At 38.4% G+C, this 16,280-nt stretch overlaps 2 protein-coding genes across 2 annotated transcripts; both read left to right on the top strand.

Annotated features, from left to right (window-relative positions):
* The first annotated feature begins 979 nt into the window (after window positions 1–979).
* LOC137888169 (ribonuclease inhibitor-like) lies at window positions 980–4,652 on the top strand. The gene is made up of 6 exons (XM_068731490.1): window positions 980–996; window positions 2,120–2,221; window positions 2,439–2,555; window positions 3,807–3,980; window positions 4,138–4,311; window positions 4,475–4,652. The coding sequence occupies exons 1-6, from the start codon at window positions 980–982 to the stop codon at window positions 4,650–4,652; spliced, it is 762 nt and encodes a 253-aa protein (XP_068587591.1).
* Window positions 4,653–6,975: 2,323 nt separating this feature from the next.
* On the top strand, window positions 6,976–8,334 carry LOC137888168 (stonustoxin subunit beta-like). The gene is made up of 2 exons (XM_068731489.1): window positions 6,976–7,000; window positions 7,748–8,334. Exons 1-2 carry the CDS (start codon window positions 6,976–6,978, stop codon window positions 8,332–8,334), a joined length of 612 nt encoding a protein of 203 aa, XP_068587590.1.
* Window positions 8,335–16,280: the final 7,946 nt, after the last annotated feature.

Raw genomic sequence — 16,280 nt, 5'->3', positions numbered from 1 at the left:
CGACTTAATGTGCTATCCTTCCCTAATTCGCCACAGTCCTATCACGTGACCGTTCCTGGATGTTCACAAACGACAACAGCATTGATTACCGATCGACTACCAGGTTAATTCAATATGAACAACTGATGACAGGTGTTGTCTTTACTAGCAACTGTTGTTCAGTTAAAGTCTGCATGCCTGCGAAGGAAGAGAGAGAGAGAGACCCGCAGCGCTGTAACTAAGTCTGAAAAATAAAACTTCTAAAACTTTCCATGAAATGTGTCTGTTTGAGTGTATAGAGGAATATTTTAGAGAAGATCTTAAGTATCAAACACGACTTTTCCTTAAATCTCACCAGCGAGGATTTGGCATTTCTGCTTTTTTGCTGTACTGAAAACGTACCGAAACATACCTAACTGTGGCACCACTGTATCGTATTGAACCGAACCGATAATTTTACACCCCTAATATATATATAGTCAAAGCTTTCTTTTATATCATCACCCTTAAATAAAGTGCAATTTTTATTTAGTGGTTCATTGGATTAAATTGGTTAGTCTTTTTTTTATTTGATCAACTTTTAATGGATAGAACTTGTCAGTTTAATTCGCTGCTAGAACGCCCTGTTAGTAGCCTACAGGTGCCTCCTTTGTGTATGGCAAGCAGGAGAGCAATCTTTTTTTGCAAAGTTTTTTGACCACAGTGAAAATGTAGTTTTTGAAAGGCTAAATGCCAACAAATATGGATTGAAGCAGGATATTTCATAAGTTAAAAACATGTTGTGAATTTTGGAAATGATTATATCTATTTTTTTCAATAACTGTTGACTTTTGCAATTTACAACGTTCTGGAGTTTTTAAAAATGTTTTGATCTCACAAGTCTGAAACAATCCTACGCAATCGCCATGCACAAGACACACCCACACATTCTGGGTTGAACACACTAGAACTGCTTATAGAACTCATAGTATGAGCAGTACCGGAGATAAATTGGAGCGGGATGGCGAGGGAGATAAGGTGACGCTCAAGCTCTTTTGCACTACATCCAAAATCCTTCCACTCACTTCACTCCGTCACATGCTCGGGTACAGATGTTCATGGTCCCGACAGGATCAATTGGAATTGTTGGTAATTTAAAAATTTTGCTCCATCATTATCATTATCTTCAAAATGTATATTTGTCCAAAACCTTGGATCATGCTAACTTTGCACTGGCCATCTCACTTGTAGAGATTGGAGGGGAAATGTATAATATATTTGGGAAAACCGTGCAAGCCTTTTACATCTTTCCAGATATAGATTAGTTTTACATTAACTGTTGTTTCTGAGTCTGACAAGTCTAAAAAGACACAAGTAGCCTGGAGTTATGGCTGACTACATAAGGATCTACATGTGGGTCAACTTGTTCACTTTTTCGCTGATTGTAACATTACAATCCCTCACATAAAATAGCTTTTTATGTGTTTTCATGTTTTTTTTCTTACTGTAGCGTTTGGTCCAGCCGGCCTCTGTCTTTTCTATCAGTTGACTTTAGGGAGAAGAAACAGTCTCCAGGACACCAAGGTCGATCAGAGCTGCATTTTCAAAGATTTCCAAGTCTCTTTTTTAGCTTTTTCAGTGACCTAGAAGAAAGTATAACTGCACTGAAAGTCAGCCTCACACATGTAAACACACCGGCGAGCGAGAATGAATGTGTAGGTTGGTTAGGTGGACCTGGATGTAGCTCCCGTTACAGTTATTCCTATGGGTCATTCTAAGGGACTATGTCCTGTGACAAACTCAGAGACAAGCATAGGAGACTTTTGCTTGCCTGTATATATATATAATTTTCCCTGAATCTCATCAATGGAAGTGACGAGTGCAAAGCTAGCCTCACCCATAGAGTCACAATGGTCACATCTTTGGGAAATATGGCAGGTTGAAACTGGAATTGTGCTTAATAACGTTACAGATGTAATCAGGACACAATCAAAACTAATAAAAATGAACTTCAGTGAATTTGATTTGTGTCAGACTGCATTGACTCAAACCTTCTTTTTATGGATTTTTGTTATTGATGATTCTACAGGCTGACTAACTGTAGGCTGACATCCAGGAGTATTGAAGCTCTTTCTTCAGTTCTCAGTTGCCCGTCCTCCAGTCTTCAAGAGCTGGACCTCACTAACAACGTCTTGCATGATATAGGAATGGAGCAGCTCTCTGTGGGATTGGAGAGTCCACACTCTAGACTTGAAACTCTCAGGTCAGCTTTCTGTTCAACCAGACCTACATCTGTTTGAAGGCTGTCATTTAAAGAGTGACTTAACATTTGCTGAAAATCTTGTTTTTGCTAATTCAGACCTAGATTATGTCTGATTAAATAGAAAGTTGACGTTTGTCTTTGTCACTTATTCTTTTTCTAGTTTGATTGGCTGTGCACTGACATGGGATAGCTGTGATGATGTGGGCTTATTCCTTAGCTCCAAGTCCTCTGGTCTGAGACAGCTGGACCTGAGTATGAACAACCTGCAGGATTCAGGAGTACTGGTATTCAGCAGTGGACTGAAGAATCCTCGCTGTAAACTGAAAACTCTCAGGTCAGCTGGTTTCTGTACTGTCACATCAGCCCACTTTGAACATTTTGTGCATGAATGAGACGACAATTTGTAAGTCATTTTGCAATAAGATGCCGATCTTGCTTTTTGCGTGTCATTTGTAAGCCATATAGTGTGTACTTACTACAATGTAAGTAAACGCATCGCCGTGAATATGCTACGCCCTGAACAAGTGATGAAGTTTAAAATGTGGGAGAGACCGCTTATGGTGGGCAGCAGAAGATTGTTGCTCAAGACCGGTTTGCTTATTTTAAGCCCAACCATAAACATAAACTTAACTAAGGGATTTTGTTACAGAGTAATAATACACATTAATGTCTCTTCAAACCTACGAAGAAGTCAAGCAAGCTGATTGGTTGATCCAACACCCAACCAGGAAGTTTTCTCTGTTTCTTCTTTCAAAGCAGAAATCAGCAACAGTACAAGAGAGCGTCTAGCAAAGCCTACAGAAAGAAGATGAACTCCTCTTCGCGGCACTTCATATGTTTTCCCATTTTGACTGGCACTACAGTGACTTACTATCTAATTGTAACTCATCGTCCAGAAAGGGATTGTAACCAATGGGAAATTATAGGATTTGGTCTGTAATAGAGACAGACATTCAGCAGGACAAAGTATACTGCAAATATACGCTTCAGAACTTGCCTGACAATCTTCATATTTTTAAGTTTTCTTCAATATTACAGCAATCTAGTGATAGTTGTCTGTACATCCATGGGGACATTGCAAACAGGAACTGCTGATGGGTAAATCAGCATACATTTATCAGAATGGTGCCTCCCCTCGATGTAATATTTCACACTGAGCTGAAAACCCCCCTCAGAAATCTACTTTAAAATACAAGGACGACACTGCTGACGGGATTTAAATTACAGTTGGACCAACACGTTATTATATGACAATAAATAGTAGGAAATTGTGGCTGTAATTATTAGTGAGGCAGAGGTGAAAGATTACCAACATATGCGCTCAGGACAAGATTCAAATAACTAACCAGGGCGGGAAATGCTAAAATCACCCCATCCAACCCTAGAGAAAATATATTCAGACCAAATGGGGCATGAGTCCATCTCTATACACAGTGAATTCAGTGTGCCAAGCTCTATCTGCTTTAAATTTACAGTTTGGGACCAAGTTAACATTTTTTAAATTTTTGTTTTACAATGTTCCAATTCAAGATTATTATTATTATTTTTAATTATTTTTGTTTAATAATTTTCTATTCTTCTTCAGGCTAAGGGCCTGTAACCTGTCAGAAAAGAGCTGTGAAACTTTGGCCTCAGTTCTCAGCGTCCAGACCTCCATCTTGAAAGAGCTGGACTTGAGTAGCAATAACGTGAAGGATTCAGGAGTGAAGTTTCTTTCTGCTGGACTGGAGAGTCCACACTGTGACCTGGAAACTCTCAGGTCAGCAGAGTGAAATATATGTTATCTCTAGAGACATTGATATATATTTAGAATAATGTAAGATAATGTATTACAAACAATTATTTGCCAGGCGTGAGTTTTTTTGTTGCAGCCTCACAAACGAGTCTTCTTTGTCATCATCACTAATTGTATCCAGGTTGAGTGAGTGTAAGCTGTCAGAGAGAAGCTGTGAAGCTCTGGCCTCAGCTCTCAGCTCCCAGACCTCCAGTTTGAAAAAGCTGGACCTGAATAACAACGACCTGCAGGATTCAGGAGTGAAGCTTCTTTCTGCTGGACTTGAGACTCCTCAATGTAGACTGAAATCTCTCAGGTTAGATTAGACAAACATTTTCTCTCACATGACCAGATTCTTAACCTGTGTGTGTTCTACAAGTCCAGATCAGTTGTATTAATGGTTGTTGTTACTGTGTCCTGATTCCTTGAATCTTCACAGTCAAAACAACCATTAACTGAGTATTGATTAATGTTTACAGTCTGTCAGGCTGTCAGGTCACAGAGGAAGGCTGTGCTTCTCTGGCCTCTGCTCTGAGCTCCAACCCCTCCCATCTGAGAGAGCTGGACCTGAGCTACAACCATCCAGGAGACGCAGGAGTGACGCTCCTCTCTGCTGGACTGGACGATCCAAAGAAGAAGCTGAAGTATGGCTCATAGAGGGCTGAGAGAAAGTACTGTGATCTCTGTAGAAACATGGCGTTATACCATCATATAGAGGATCTGCTCCCAAGAAAACTTAGAAAACATAACAACAACAAAAACATTTTAGAACAAGAATTTTTGTCTCTACTTTTTCCATTTTGTGAAATGTTGTGCTTTACACCTGGACGGGAAGAAGGGAAGGGAGGCACGGAAGAACCAGGAGCAGACTGTCAGACCCTGCTGCAGTAAAACGAGAAGAGTTCTAAAGGGACTCTGGTTGTCGTAAACACTACTGCTTCTGTCCACAGGGACCGCAAAAATTAGCAAAAGTTCCATGTAGTATCTCTATGTTTCACCAGTAATTTACTGTTTTTTACGGCGCACTACCGTAATTTTATTTTACGGTATCTTACCGTATACTGGATTACTGTATGTGATAATAGGATAACTTGGTTTTACCGTGATTTTATGGTATATGCCAGAATTAGAAAACTATTAAACTAATAAAATCGTTAATGACCAACTTAACTAAACTCATTAGCATCTACAGTGTAACACTGAATTAAAATAGCATTAAGAGTGAAACGCTGAATTAAAATAGCATCAAGAACAGTGTAATAGAACTGCATCACAGCCTAGCTTGTTAACAAGTCTTATAGACATTTATAGTTAATTTGAACAGCATGAACTCACACATGAATGAAAACAATAAAGAGAGAGAACACCTTAAAAGAGGACTTGACTGCAGCATCTGGCTGGTATCCTCAATCTCTGATGACGAGTGACTGTAAAACAAACAAAATAAAGTCTTTAGAAACACAATGTTCTGAACTCTTGGAAAGTTCTGACATCAGGATAAACACACTTAAAAGAAGCTTTGGGTGTGAAACTGTAAGTTTGCATGTACCTCACATGTTAACACATCAGTGTAAGTCTTTAGAAAAAGCTAATACAACAATACCATACAGTTAAATTAACAGACTATCCTTTGTGATGAGCTGATTACGTTAGGTGAAGAAATTAAGCTAAGACAATGGACCACAATGGACTAACGTTCAACACTAAAATGAGTTCGGTCTGGTTTTAATGTTGCTTCTGGGATAACACACACGTAACGTTACTGTTACTGTTAGCGTTACCTCAACTGTTCATCGTCTTGAACACACGTCAGCGATTTCTGGTCCCCTCTTCATTTTGATAATCGGCCCATTTGCTGTCCTACAGTTGGTTCTATAATGGCACAAGTAAACACAAGTTAGGTTACTAATGTTACATCAGAACACTGTAATTGGTGATTAACTTTATTTATGTTAACTTAAGTTGCTTTGCTGTAAGTAGCTAACCTTTCTCAGGCTAATTGAACTCAAGCTAGCTAACGTTACAGAGCTAGCTCCACCAAGATTAGCAACCTAATGTAACGAAACAGACCAAATGGAACATTATCTGAGATGGATTGAGATTCACTGAACTTGTATTGGGAAGTGTGTATCCAACACTTCACGAAAAATACTGTATCATGCTGCTAAATTACGGTAGTCTGCTTTTATTGTTAATTGATGGCATTAACTGTTAATTTACAGCATTAACTGTTAATTTACATGCGAGGGATGAACATTTAACTGTATGTTAGAGTTATTATGAAATACTGTAAGATACCGTTGAAAATCCACTGTAAATTTACAGCAATTCGTTACAGCACCTTTAAAATGGAGGGACCTTTAATCAGCCCAGATGAGGGGCTACAACTAACTTTAAAGCGGGGAGGCACATTAAGCAAGTAGCATAAAGTATTGACACAACAGAATTTAAATTGTATAAAATGTTTGAAAAACTACTATCAAAAGGCTCTTTAGTAAAAAACAGACAAAAGGCAAATAAAACAGACAATATACTACAAATATCAAGATCTTTGATGGTCAAGCTTTTGTAACAGAAATCAGATATTGTGTTCATTAATAAAAGTCTTATTTGGGTAATTTTTGCTGCAAAAAATCTTGGAAATGCATGTAATCATGACATAGCGTGGCTAAAGTGGACAGAGCAGGACCCATGGAAAAACTCTATTTGGGGTGATGAGAGTCCTTGGGCAGTGACTGCTCAGTCCATGATGATTTGTCATGAGCCTATAACAGAAATGATGTAACATTTGAAAGCATTAAAATCTATGTATATATCTGTTAATACTGTTAATATCAAGAATTACTGACTATAGACCAGTTAACAGCAAATATCAAAAGTATTTGTGCGCATTTTGGCAACAGAAGTGCTGTTTGTCCCCAGCCATCCAGACAAGTTATCAAGGTTTAAACATTGAATGACAACTGTTACAAGCATCAAAATGTCTGATTGTGTCATGTTCTGTTGTCAGAATCCATATTCCAACAGCATGCTCAAGTTTTACAGAATTCCAAAAGCATCACGACGTTTCAGAGCAAAATGTGTTTCATTTTAATTAGTGGCCGTGTTAACTGGTGACAGCTGAATGCGTCCGTGGTTGTTCGTAGTAACTTACGAAAATGGTTGGCGTAGATAATAAACACAGATGAATATGTATTTTAAATTGATTGAAGGCTTTAACAACACCTACAGGTCCTGTTTGTGTTTACAACAGCTGCCATCACCACGGGCAACCGTGACATGGTCACTCGTTAAACTGAAACACCGGATGCTTACGTGTTGACCACCCGTAGACTGATCAATAATGCTGGTGTTTGAAACGCCCATTATAAAATTCAATAAAATCTAACCTGTAAGTCTGTATCATGGTATTTGACTTTCTGTTCATGAACACTGATAATGTGGTTGGAAGCATCTAGTGACTTGTATCTCGTAATTTCTCAGTGGTGTAATGTTACACACTTGGTTTCTCCACCAAATACATTTATATATCTGGCCCTTGAATATTTGGCCACTTACTAATGTATTCTACCCTCTCACTAACAGCACACACATCTGGAAGTCGCTCACCATTTGACAATTTTGTGATCTTTAGTGATTAATGCCTTTGCATAGTTTGACAATTGTACTCCACTGTACTACTGTACGTCATTGTTTACAACTGTAAAATGTTCTATAACAGTATGTTCTACTGCTTTGTGTCTCTCTATCAGACGCCTGTGAACTCACACTGGACCCAAACACAGCACACAGACAGCTAATACTGTCTGAGGACAACAGACAGGTGAAATATGTGGAGGAGGAACAGCCTTATCCGTATCATCCAGAGAGATTTGATCACTTACAACAGCTGCTGTGTACAACTGGGTTGACTGGTCGCTGTTACTGGGAAGTTGAGACTAAGGGACTGTCTTGCATGGCGGTGGCTTACCGAGGAATGAGAAGGAGAGGAAATTATAATGACTGCATGTTTGGAAGGAATGACAAGTCCTGGAGTCTGGGCTACGATGGGGGTTACTATCTTTGGCACAATAACACAGGAACAGATATACGTCCCTGTTTCAAAGAAACTCCCAGAGCAGCAGTGTATCTAGACTGGCCTGCTGGCACTCTGTCCTTCTACATTATCTCCTCTGACACACTGACACACCTCTACACTTCCTACTCCAGATTCTCCGAACCCCTCTACCCTGGGTTTGGTTTTGAGTTAGATATGTGGAAACCTTCACGGCCTGGCTCCTCACTGTCACTGTGTCAGATAGATGAGGGAACGTCTGTTAGACAGAATTCAAAGGAATAATATCCTTAAATGAGGAAATAATACAGAAAAATTATAAAATGTTTATCATAAATATTTGAAAAAATAGTGCTTGATTTCATGAAAATCTCTATATATATAACTTAAAGCGTCAGGACTTTACCAATAAAACTAAATGTGATTTTAGGTAGGGTTAGTAGGGCGCTAGGTAATTCATTATTTTACACAGCATCATAAATGCTTTTTCTTGACACTTCTATGCTGATGATACCCAACTTTTGTCACAGCTCTGCCCCTTCTCTCCTATCACTCAACACCCTCCTCACTCTATTCATCAGCCTAACTCCCTTCACCTGCCTCTGATCACTAATCAAGCACTCCCTCCTCATCAGCACAACTCCCCTCACCTGCCTCTGATCTAGCCACTATATAAACTCCTGCCTCTCAGGCACTCTTTGCCAGATCATTGCCATGTCACCCCACCCGTTTGGCTCGTCCTGCTCCCCGGTTTCCAGTCCTCCCTGCTTTCTCCTTCCGGATTTCCACTCTCATCTCATGTCATCGTTGGTTTCCATGCTGTTTCCATGTAAGACTCCTGTCATGTTCTTGGTTCATTAAAAACCTGTTTCACTCTGCATCTGGTCATGTCTGCATTTGAGTCCTCCACCACACCCCGTGACAACTTTACCGATCTTGGATTGATCTTCATTTGTATGTTGTTATGGATCAAAGTGTCTGCCCAATGAGTAAATGAAACCATAAATGTTTATTGACTGACTACAAAGTTATTGATGTGTGACTGTCACAAAAACTGATCAAGACTGCTTTAATACATATTAAAGCAGTTTATAGTAGAATAATGTTGTAATGGCAATACTTAACACTTCCTTGTTTTGGAGATATTGTGAGTAACTTTAATGTGCGTATGATTTTTGCAAGGACGTTTCTCCACAGGAATCAAATTATTACATGCTGAACATCTTTTATTCTCTATCTGTTATTTATTTTTCTCTCTTCCCCTCTTTCCTTTGTCATTAGTGAATAGTCATCCTTGTTACAAATATGCCTCACCTAATCTTACATGTCATGTCACAAATGCTACCACTCAACCAGCCAATTCAATGGAAGCTGATGTACTGCACTGTTATTGCATTTATGTCTGTTTTAAAACCATCCAATTGTTTGTATCTATCTATCTATCTCCAATTATTTTGGTTATATTGCACCAATTAGATAAAAGGAGGTAGCAAAGAATGAAGTGAAACTGGTTTGTCTGCTTCAGAATCTACTGTAGAGGTTGCCGCATGGCAATTACACTTTTCTCTTCATGTTGAGCTACTGTTAGATAAGGAATTAAACTTGTCAAGTTGTGAGGGGGCTAAGAAATACCCGAAGCAAAACTGAAAATGTCCTTACATTTTTTTTTTATACTATAAAAATGTTTGTTTTGGGGATCCAAACAGTTTAAAATTTCTTTTAATTAGGTCATTGTCATGTGAGTATAGATTTTGTTCAAATTGGGGTACACCTTTTTAAAGCAGCTGTAAAAAATATTTTCTTGTTTTTATAGTGACAATTTATTAAATGACAATGTGAAAGGGGTCTCTAATAGTGATGAAAATGGAGAGTATTATCACCTGAATCTGCGGCTGCCCTTCGGCTTCACGAAGCTGTTATTTTCGTGTTCAGTGAAAATTGTTTCAAACCGCTGACAGGACCAGTTAGCGTCTAGCTGGTGAACATAGTGGAGCATTTAGCAGCTAAAGAGACAAACATTTCCCTCAGGAGTTGTGTGCCACAGCATTATGTATCTGAAGTTTAGAGTACATGGACATGTCTTTGTGCATAGTTTTAGAGGAACTTCCAACTTAATGCATCAACCCCATCAGGCCGTAGACAAAACATCATTATATTGGAATCAGTGTATTGGTTTATTTTGTATGCCCTTTAGTAACATCTAGTGACGATTGTGAGTAACTGCACTGAAGAGGAAGTGAGCAAATAGTAAATATTCAGAGTAACAGGAAGTAATGTTCAGGAAGTTATTTTTTGCGTATGGACTCATAGAGTGAGAATCTCAGTGTATGATCCTCTTCATCCTTTGCCTTAAAGTCCACAAAACTGTCTTCATCTGTAAATCATCTACTATTTACAGTGATATTAACATGTGTAGGTTCATATTTCTTTGGTTTGACTACAGTATTGTTGATGATGGTTAGTTTACTGTCAACTACGTATGGATGTATTAGTGTTTAGTGGTTAAAGCATTGCTGCTTGTGTAAATGGTGTTTACTGTTGTATTTAATCTTTACTTACATGGAAATACTTCTAAGCACCTGTCCACTTTGGTTTATGCCAGTAATCTTCTATCTACTGATGTACTAGAGATATTATTTAGTACTTACAAAGGGACTTACCTTTTGTATTCTAAGCTCTTTTTCAGTTTTACAAATTACATATTTTCCTTCATTAAATCCTGCCAAACACAACAACCTGTCTGTTCCTTGGAGAATACGCTGCTGGAGAACATAATGTCAATCTGTCTGTTTAGTTGAAAAATATGATTCCTGCAACATCTTTTAGTGAGGACAGCACAATCATCATGTTTGGTTTAAACAACAAAAGCTTCATGATGCTTACGCAATAGCCATTGTTTTTCTCTTCTCTTTTCCCTGGCTTGTTATAACGCCACACAGATTCAATTCCTCAATCTGGAGAAGAAAGAGCTTCAATCCAGACCTCTGTCTGGAGAGAAAAGGTACTGCTGTCTATCTTACTGCTTTCACAGAATAACCTAAAGATGGATTCAATCTCCTGCACAAATTGCTTCAGAGCATTTTATTTAGCTTTTTCTGCATTATAACCATTCAAGACCAGTGTAAGGCTACACAAGGACAAGCATTAGGCAACAACTGAACTTTTATATTTGACTGTCAATTGAAGTGCAGTGATATAATGTGTGTTTTGGGTTAAAGCTGTTGCAAAGTTTAGGAACTGTGTTGAGGTATCCACCTAAATCAAATGTCAAATCTAAATGGGTGAGGTGTGTCCGAGACACACCTCACCCATAACCTCTCTCTAATTTTAACTAATTGATTTATCAAATTAAAGATCAAACAAACAGAACAAGCAGGACCTAGGACAGCTAGACCCTAAAAGCGCAGCCTAAAGCATTCTTCAAAATAATATTTTTTAAAATACAATAAAATCGATCATTGTCAGAGTCAGCATACGAAACAGATAGGTGCAGACTTTGCAAAAATTATACATGTTCAGGAAAACAAGGCCGGACAGGAACTGAAGAAATGAATGTTACTTAAAGAAGCATATCAAAATTGTGAGACTACGTAAACAGCTTAATCCAATCATTTGGCAATGTTCAGTTGTCTACCATATAGGGACCAGGAGGTTTAAGATGCTGGAGGTAATGAGGTATAAAGAGGAGGAGACTAGAGAGGTTCAGGGTTCTGTCCTAGGCTTAGACTGGGTCTTGAGGTCTCTCAGACATAGATTTAGCATTTTACTTTTTGCCTGGTAAGACCGTTCTGGGCTACCAACATTGTAGTGCAACAATTCCTTCATCATTTGAACACTTGAACGGATGAAGGTACTTGCAAAGGACAAGGTAGTACAAAATGTAAACCATACTTTTGGTGTTTCATTTTTACCTCTTTACTTAAGATTTCATTAAACTTATTATTTTTTTCTTTTTACAAAATATACCAAAACACTGGCAACAAGGAAGGTTTTGGGTAGTTAATGAGAATAAATATGAACCAAAAATTAAATCATACCCTCTAAACCAGGGGTCACTAATAGGTGTACCGCGGTTCTGGTTCCAGACCCAAACGCCGTTGTATGCGGACCTAAAACTGATAATTGATGATTGATAAATTCTAACAGGGCGCTTCTATTTTAACTGGCACAGCTTTTCTAGCCTTTACGGCACTTGTTCAGCAGTCCATCAAATATGTGTACTCCTATAAGCATCGCAACTCCAGTGACATTTGCACACACACGGGAGAGAGACCCAACAGTTGGAGAAGTAAGTGAGTCAGAGAAGTTATTTCACATGGCGTTCTCTAAGAAGAGGAATGTGGACAGAGAGACCAGAGAGACCAGAGTCTTTAACCAATAATGGACAGACTCGTATATCTTCATTCTTCCCACAGGCAGTTCAAAACCAGTCTCATATGTTTATTGATGATTATTAAAAGCGGTAATGTGAAGCGCCACTACGAGGGAAAGCACAGATCTTTTGAGCAAACGTACCAACTCACATCCGAAATGAAGGTACAAAAAATAATCCAATATCATCAGAATCCTAACACAGTAATTCACTGCGCAACAAAGATGTTAACAGAGAGAAATAGAGCTGAAACAAGTGGTTTTAATAACCACAGATTATTATCCCTGCACACAAATTTCTCTCTTTAGAAGATAAAAATAATATGGATATTGCGGCTTTTTTGATTGACCACTTCACACCTGAATGAACTGAATTTAAAGCTGCAGGCAAAGACAATTCACTTCAATTAATTTTTCTAAAATTAAGTAGTTTATTTTAAGAGTCACATTTTTTAAAAGCTTACTGATATGTATTTTATTTTTTAATTCAGCCTACATTTATTTATTATTAGTCTATATTATTTATAATTAATCCAGATCAATATGAAATCTGACAATAAATATTGTTTAGATATTATTCAATTGAACTTTCTTTATTTGATTTGACAGTCAGATGTTGACTACCTACAAACGTTAATACAACTGTTGGCTACTTCAATATATATGAGACTAAATCATAGCGCAAGTTAAGATATTATTTGGTGTTCTGGACTTTAGGATGAGGAAATTCTCTCTAAATGGACCTCACTGAACTTTAATTGAATACCTCTGCTCTAAACTAAAACTACACACTATTTCTTTAAGAGGTCGTAAGCAACCCCTCTGTAACTTTATTAATTAGGTCAGGGTCATTTTTGCTCAGGTTTTGTTCAAATCGGGGTGCACCTTTAAAGCAGCTATAAACAATATTTTTTACCATAATAATGTATAGAAGGTAACAACTGAACTTAGTTTTGAATTTGACTAAAGGGGCAGACTCTTTGTGTTTTCATTATCTTAGAAATCCAAAATGCTATAACAAAACAATGGACAGATGATGTAGCTGAGCCACTCGGCTGGGCCCCTCTTGCTGCTAGTGTCTATTGCACCTGCTGATGTTTGCCTCTAATTGATGTAAGAACCCTCTTTTTTTCCTTCTGTTACATAATGTTGGTCTGAAAGGCATTTTGAGGCTGTCACAGTGACGAGTGGCTTTGTAGATAAACTTGACTCTCTCTCTCTCTCTCTCTCTCTCTCTCTCTCTCTCTCTCTCTCTCTCTCTCTCGTCTACTTCCAATCAGTGTGGCAGCAGGTTATCTTTAACATGAAAAGGTAAGTGCACAACATTTTACAGTTAATTGCATTCTTTTAAAACTAATTTAACACTGGTTTCTTTTATTGAAACATATTTAAGGCATATCTTCAGTTCTAGATCGGATAATGTGGGTAACAGTCAGCATGTAGATGTATGATGACCCCTCATAACAATTAAATGGTTTGATAGTTAATATTAGACATGGATTTATATTTAAATACTTAAAGGGGACTTATCCTTAAAAAAAAAACACATTTTCAGTCTATACATTTGGATATCTGAGAGAATACAGGTATATTCAGACAGTATGAGAAGAATGATGTTTTTTGAACATTAAAGCATTTAAACATGTTCAAGTAGAAACCCAGCATGCCCAGTATGAACCTAAAATACGAGTTGATATGTCCCCTTTAAACAGTGGCGGGCCTTCTGTGCTGTCCTACTACAGTTGAACCACCTCCTAATAAGCTCATTATGACGCCACAGCTACAGCTATTTGTTTCTAGGGGTGTAACAATACACGTATTCGTATTAAACCGTTCGGTATTCAATACGTTTGAATGACGTAACAGACAGCTGTCTGACACTCCTACCCTGGAAGAAAAACATTCTACACGCGACGCTAAACTAGCTTAGCAGGAAAACAACAGCAGCACATAAGCTACAAACTCTCCCCGCAGTGTTTAGCTGTTCCCTACTGATTCAAACAGGGTTAAAGCAATCGCCACACAATCCCCATTTCTCCAGACCATAATTCTTGCTTTGTAAAACAAAACAAAACTCCAAACAGAGAATCAAATGTCCGACCCTAACATGACGGGATGCATATAGTCAAAATCAACGTAATTAACACAATGACAAGAACAAACTCACAAGAACCAGTCACATATATTTATATGACAACAAAGCATGACAAATCAATCCAGCAACTCTTTGGCGCTAAAACACGTATTCCACCGCACACTGAAGAGCACGAGCCATTCATTACATTACATTACATTACAGTCATTTAGCTGACGCTTTTATCCAAAGCGACTTACAATAAGTGCATTCAACATTGGTAATCAAAAGAACTACTAGTCACCAGAAGTCATAAGTACATTTCCTTTTCCAAACAAGCATCTAAGAGCCATTCAAATATTATTCACATCAGAGGGAACAATATGAACCATATCATAAAAACGACACCATAGACAAATCAACACAGTAGTAACGCTACTGCAGATGTAAAAACACAAAAGCACTTCACTTACCAAAGCTGCTGTTCACTTAAAGACAAAGTCCTCCTTTCTTTGTTAATGAAGAGTTTAATGACTGTTACGACTGACGGTTGTACAGAACATCGGTGCGGTTCAGTTGTTCATTGAGTTGTAGATCCACTCGGGTCTCAGCAAAAGTTTTCAAAAGCACCGTAGCTTGTAGGTGTCTTGCCATGCCACTTCAGGTTAGCGTAGCTCCAAACAGCTCCAGACACCAAGACGCTCAGTTGCAAATAAAACGCATTCCCATTGTGATGGAAAAAAAATCCCATACCCGCTTTGCATGAGTCTTCTAATGCTGAAATACATAATACCAAAAACCAGGTTGTCTTTTAAGTATTTATTCTCTGCGCAGAGAAGGTTCAATCATCACAACAGAATGCGTACAGTCTCAGTGAGGAAGAAGAACCAAGAACAAAGTGAACAAGCTTTCTTTATACAGAATGAGCAAAGGTGGGGGCCGATGGCCAATGTTACAGACATTTCGGTCTCAGACTTTTGGTCTCAGACTGATAGGAACAACAAGTGAAAACAAACGGCCAGCAACCAAAACAAGCAGCCCAAAGGCCTTGGCATGGAACATTCTCATACAACACAGTTAGTTATCTATGTGAACAGGCAAGGGAGAATTATTCTTTTGCACAACAGAGACACGGTGAAGTTCAACAAAGTTCAGAGCAAAATGACTTATGCATGAATACAATATACTGAGTAGAAATATATACTACGTAAAAAATTACCATTACAACAGCCATAAAATGTGCAGCGCTTCTCCGACGCTGTTAGCCAGAAATACCGTTCATACAAATCCTTTTCCTGGCTGGGTCAGGGCTGCTAGCTGTGGGGTTGGCCGACCCTTTGATACGATGTGCAGCTTTTCTGGAAATGTCCTTCTTGAGGAATCCGTTTTTGCTTCCTTCAGCCATTGAGTGTTTAAAAAATACATAGCTAGGTATAAAAAAAAAAAAAGAATCTACACCAAACAAAACGCTAAAAATGTCATGTCAATGCTGAGCCAGCATTAACGTAGTTGTAGGCTACCTAGAATACACGTCAAAGAACACGGCCAACACGTCAAACTAAAGATCTGATTGGTTGAACACTATGACAATCAACAATATCGTCCCCATATACTTTAATCTGCAAAGGCTATCTAGCAAACCTCGGGCCTCTCTTCTTACCTACATAGACATAGACATAGAGGTGAAATCTGATTGGATAAGAGCTCTACTTAAAACAAGCTGCACTGGAAGTAACGCAGCAGGCTGGAAGCAGAGCAACAGAGGAAGACAGTAGCTGTGCAATGA

Source organism: Cebidichthys violaceus, unplaced genomic scaffold (genome assembly GCF_023349555.1).
Source record: "Cebidichthys violaceus isolate CVI_PGR_0920_01 unplaced genomic scaffold, fCebVio1.0.p SCAF_52, whole genome shotgun sequence".
In the NCBI taxonomy this organism is placed as follows: Eukaryota; Metazoa; Chordata; class Actinopteri; order Perciformes; family Stichaeidae; genus Cebidichthys; species Cebidichthys violaceus.
Note: the sequence above shows the minus strand (reverse complement) of the source record. Positions and strands in the feature narration are given on the sequence as shown.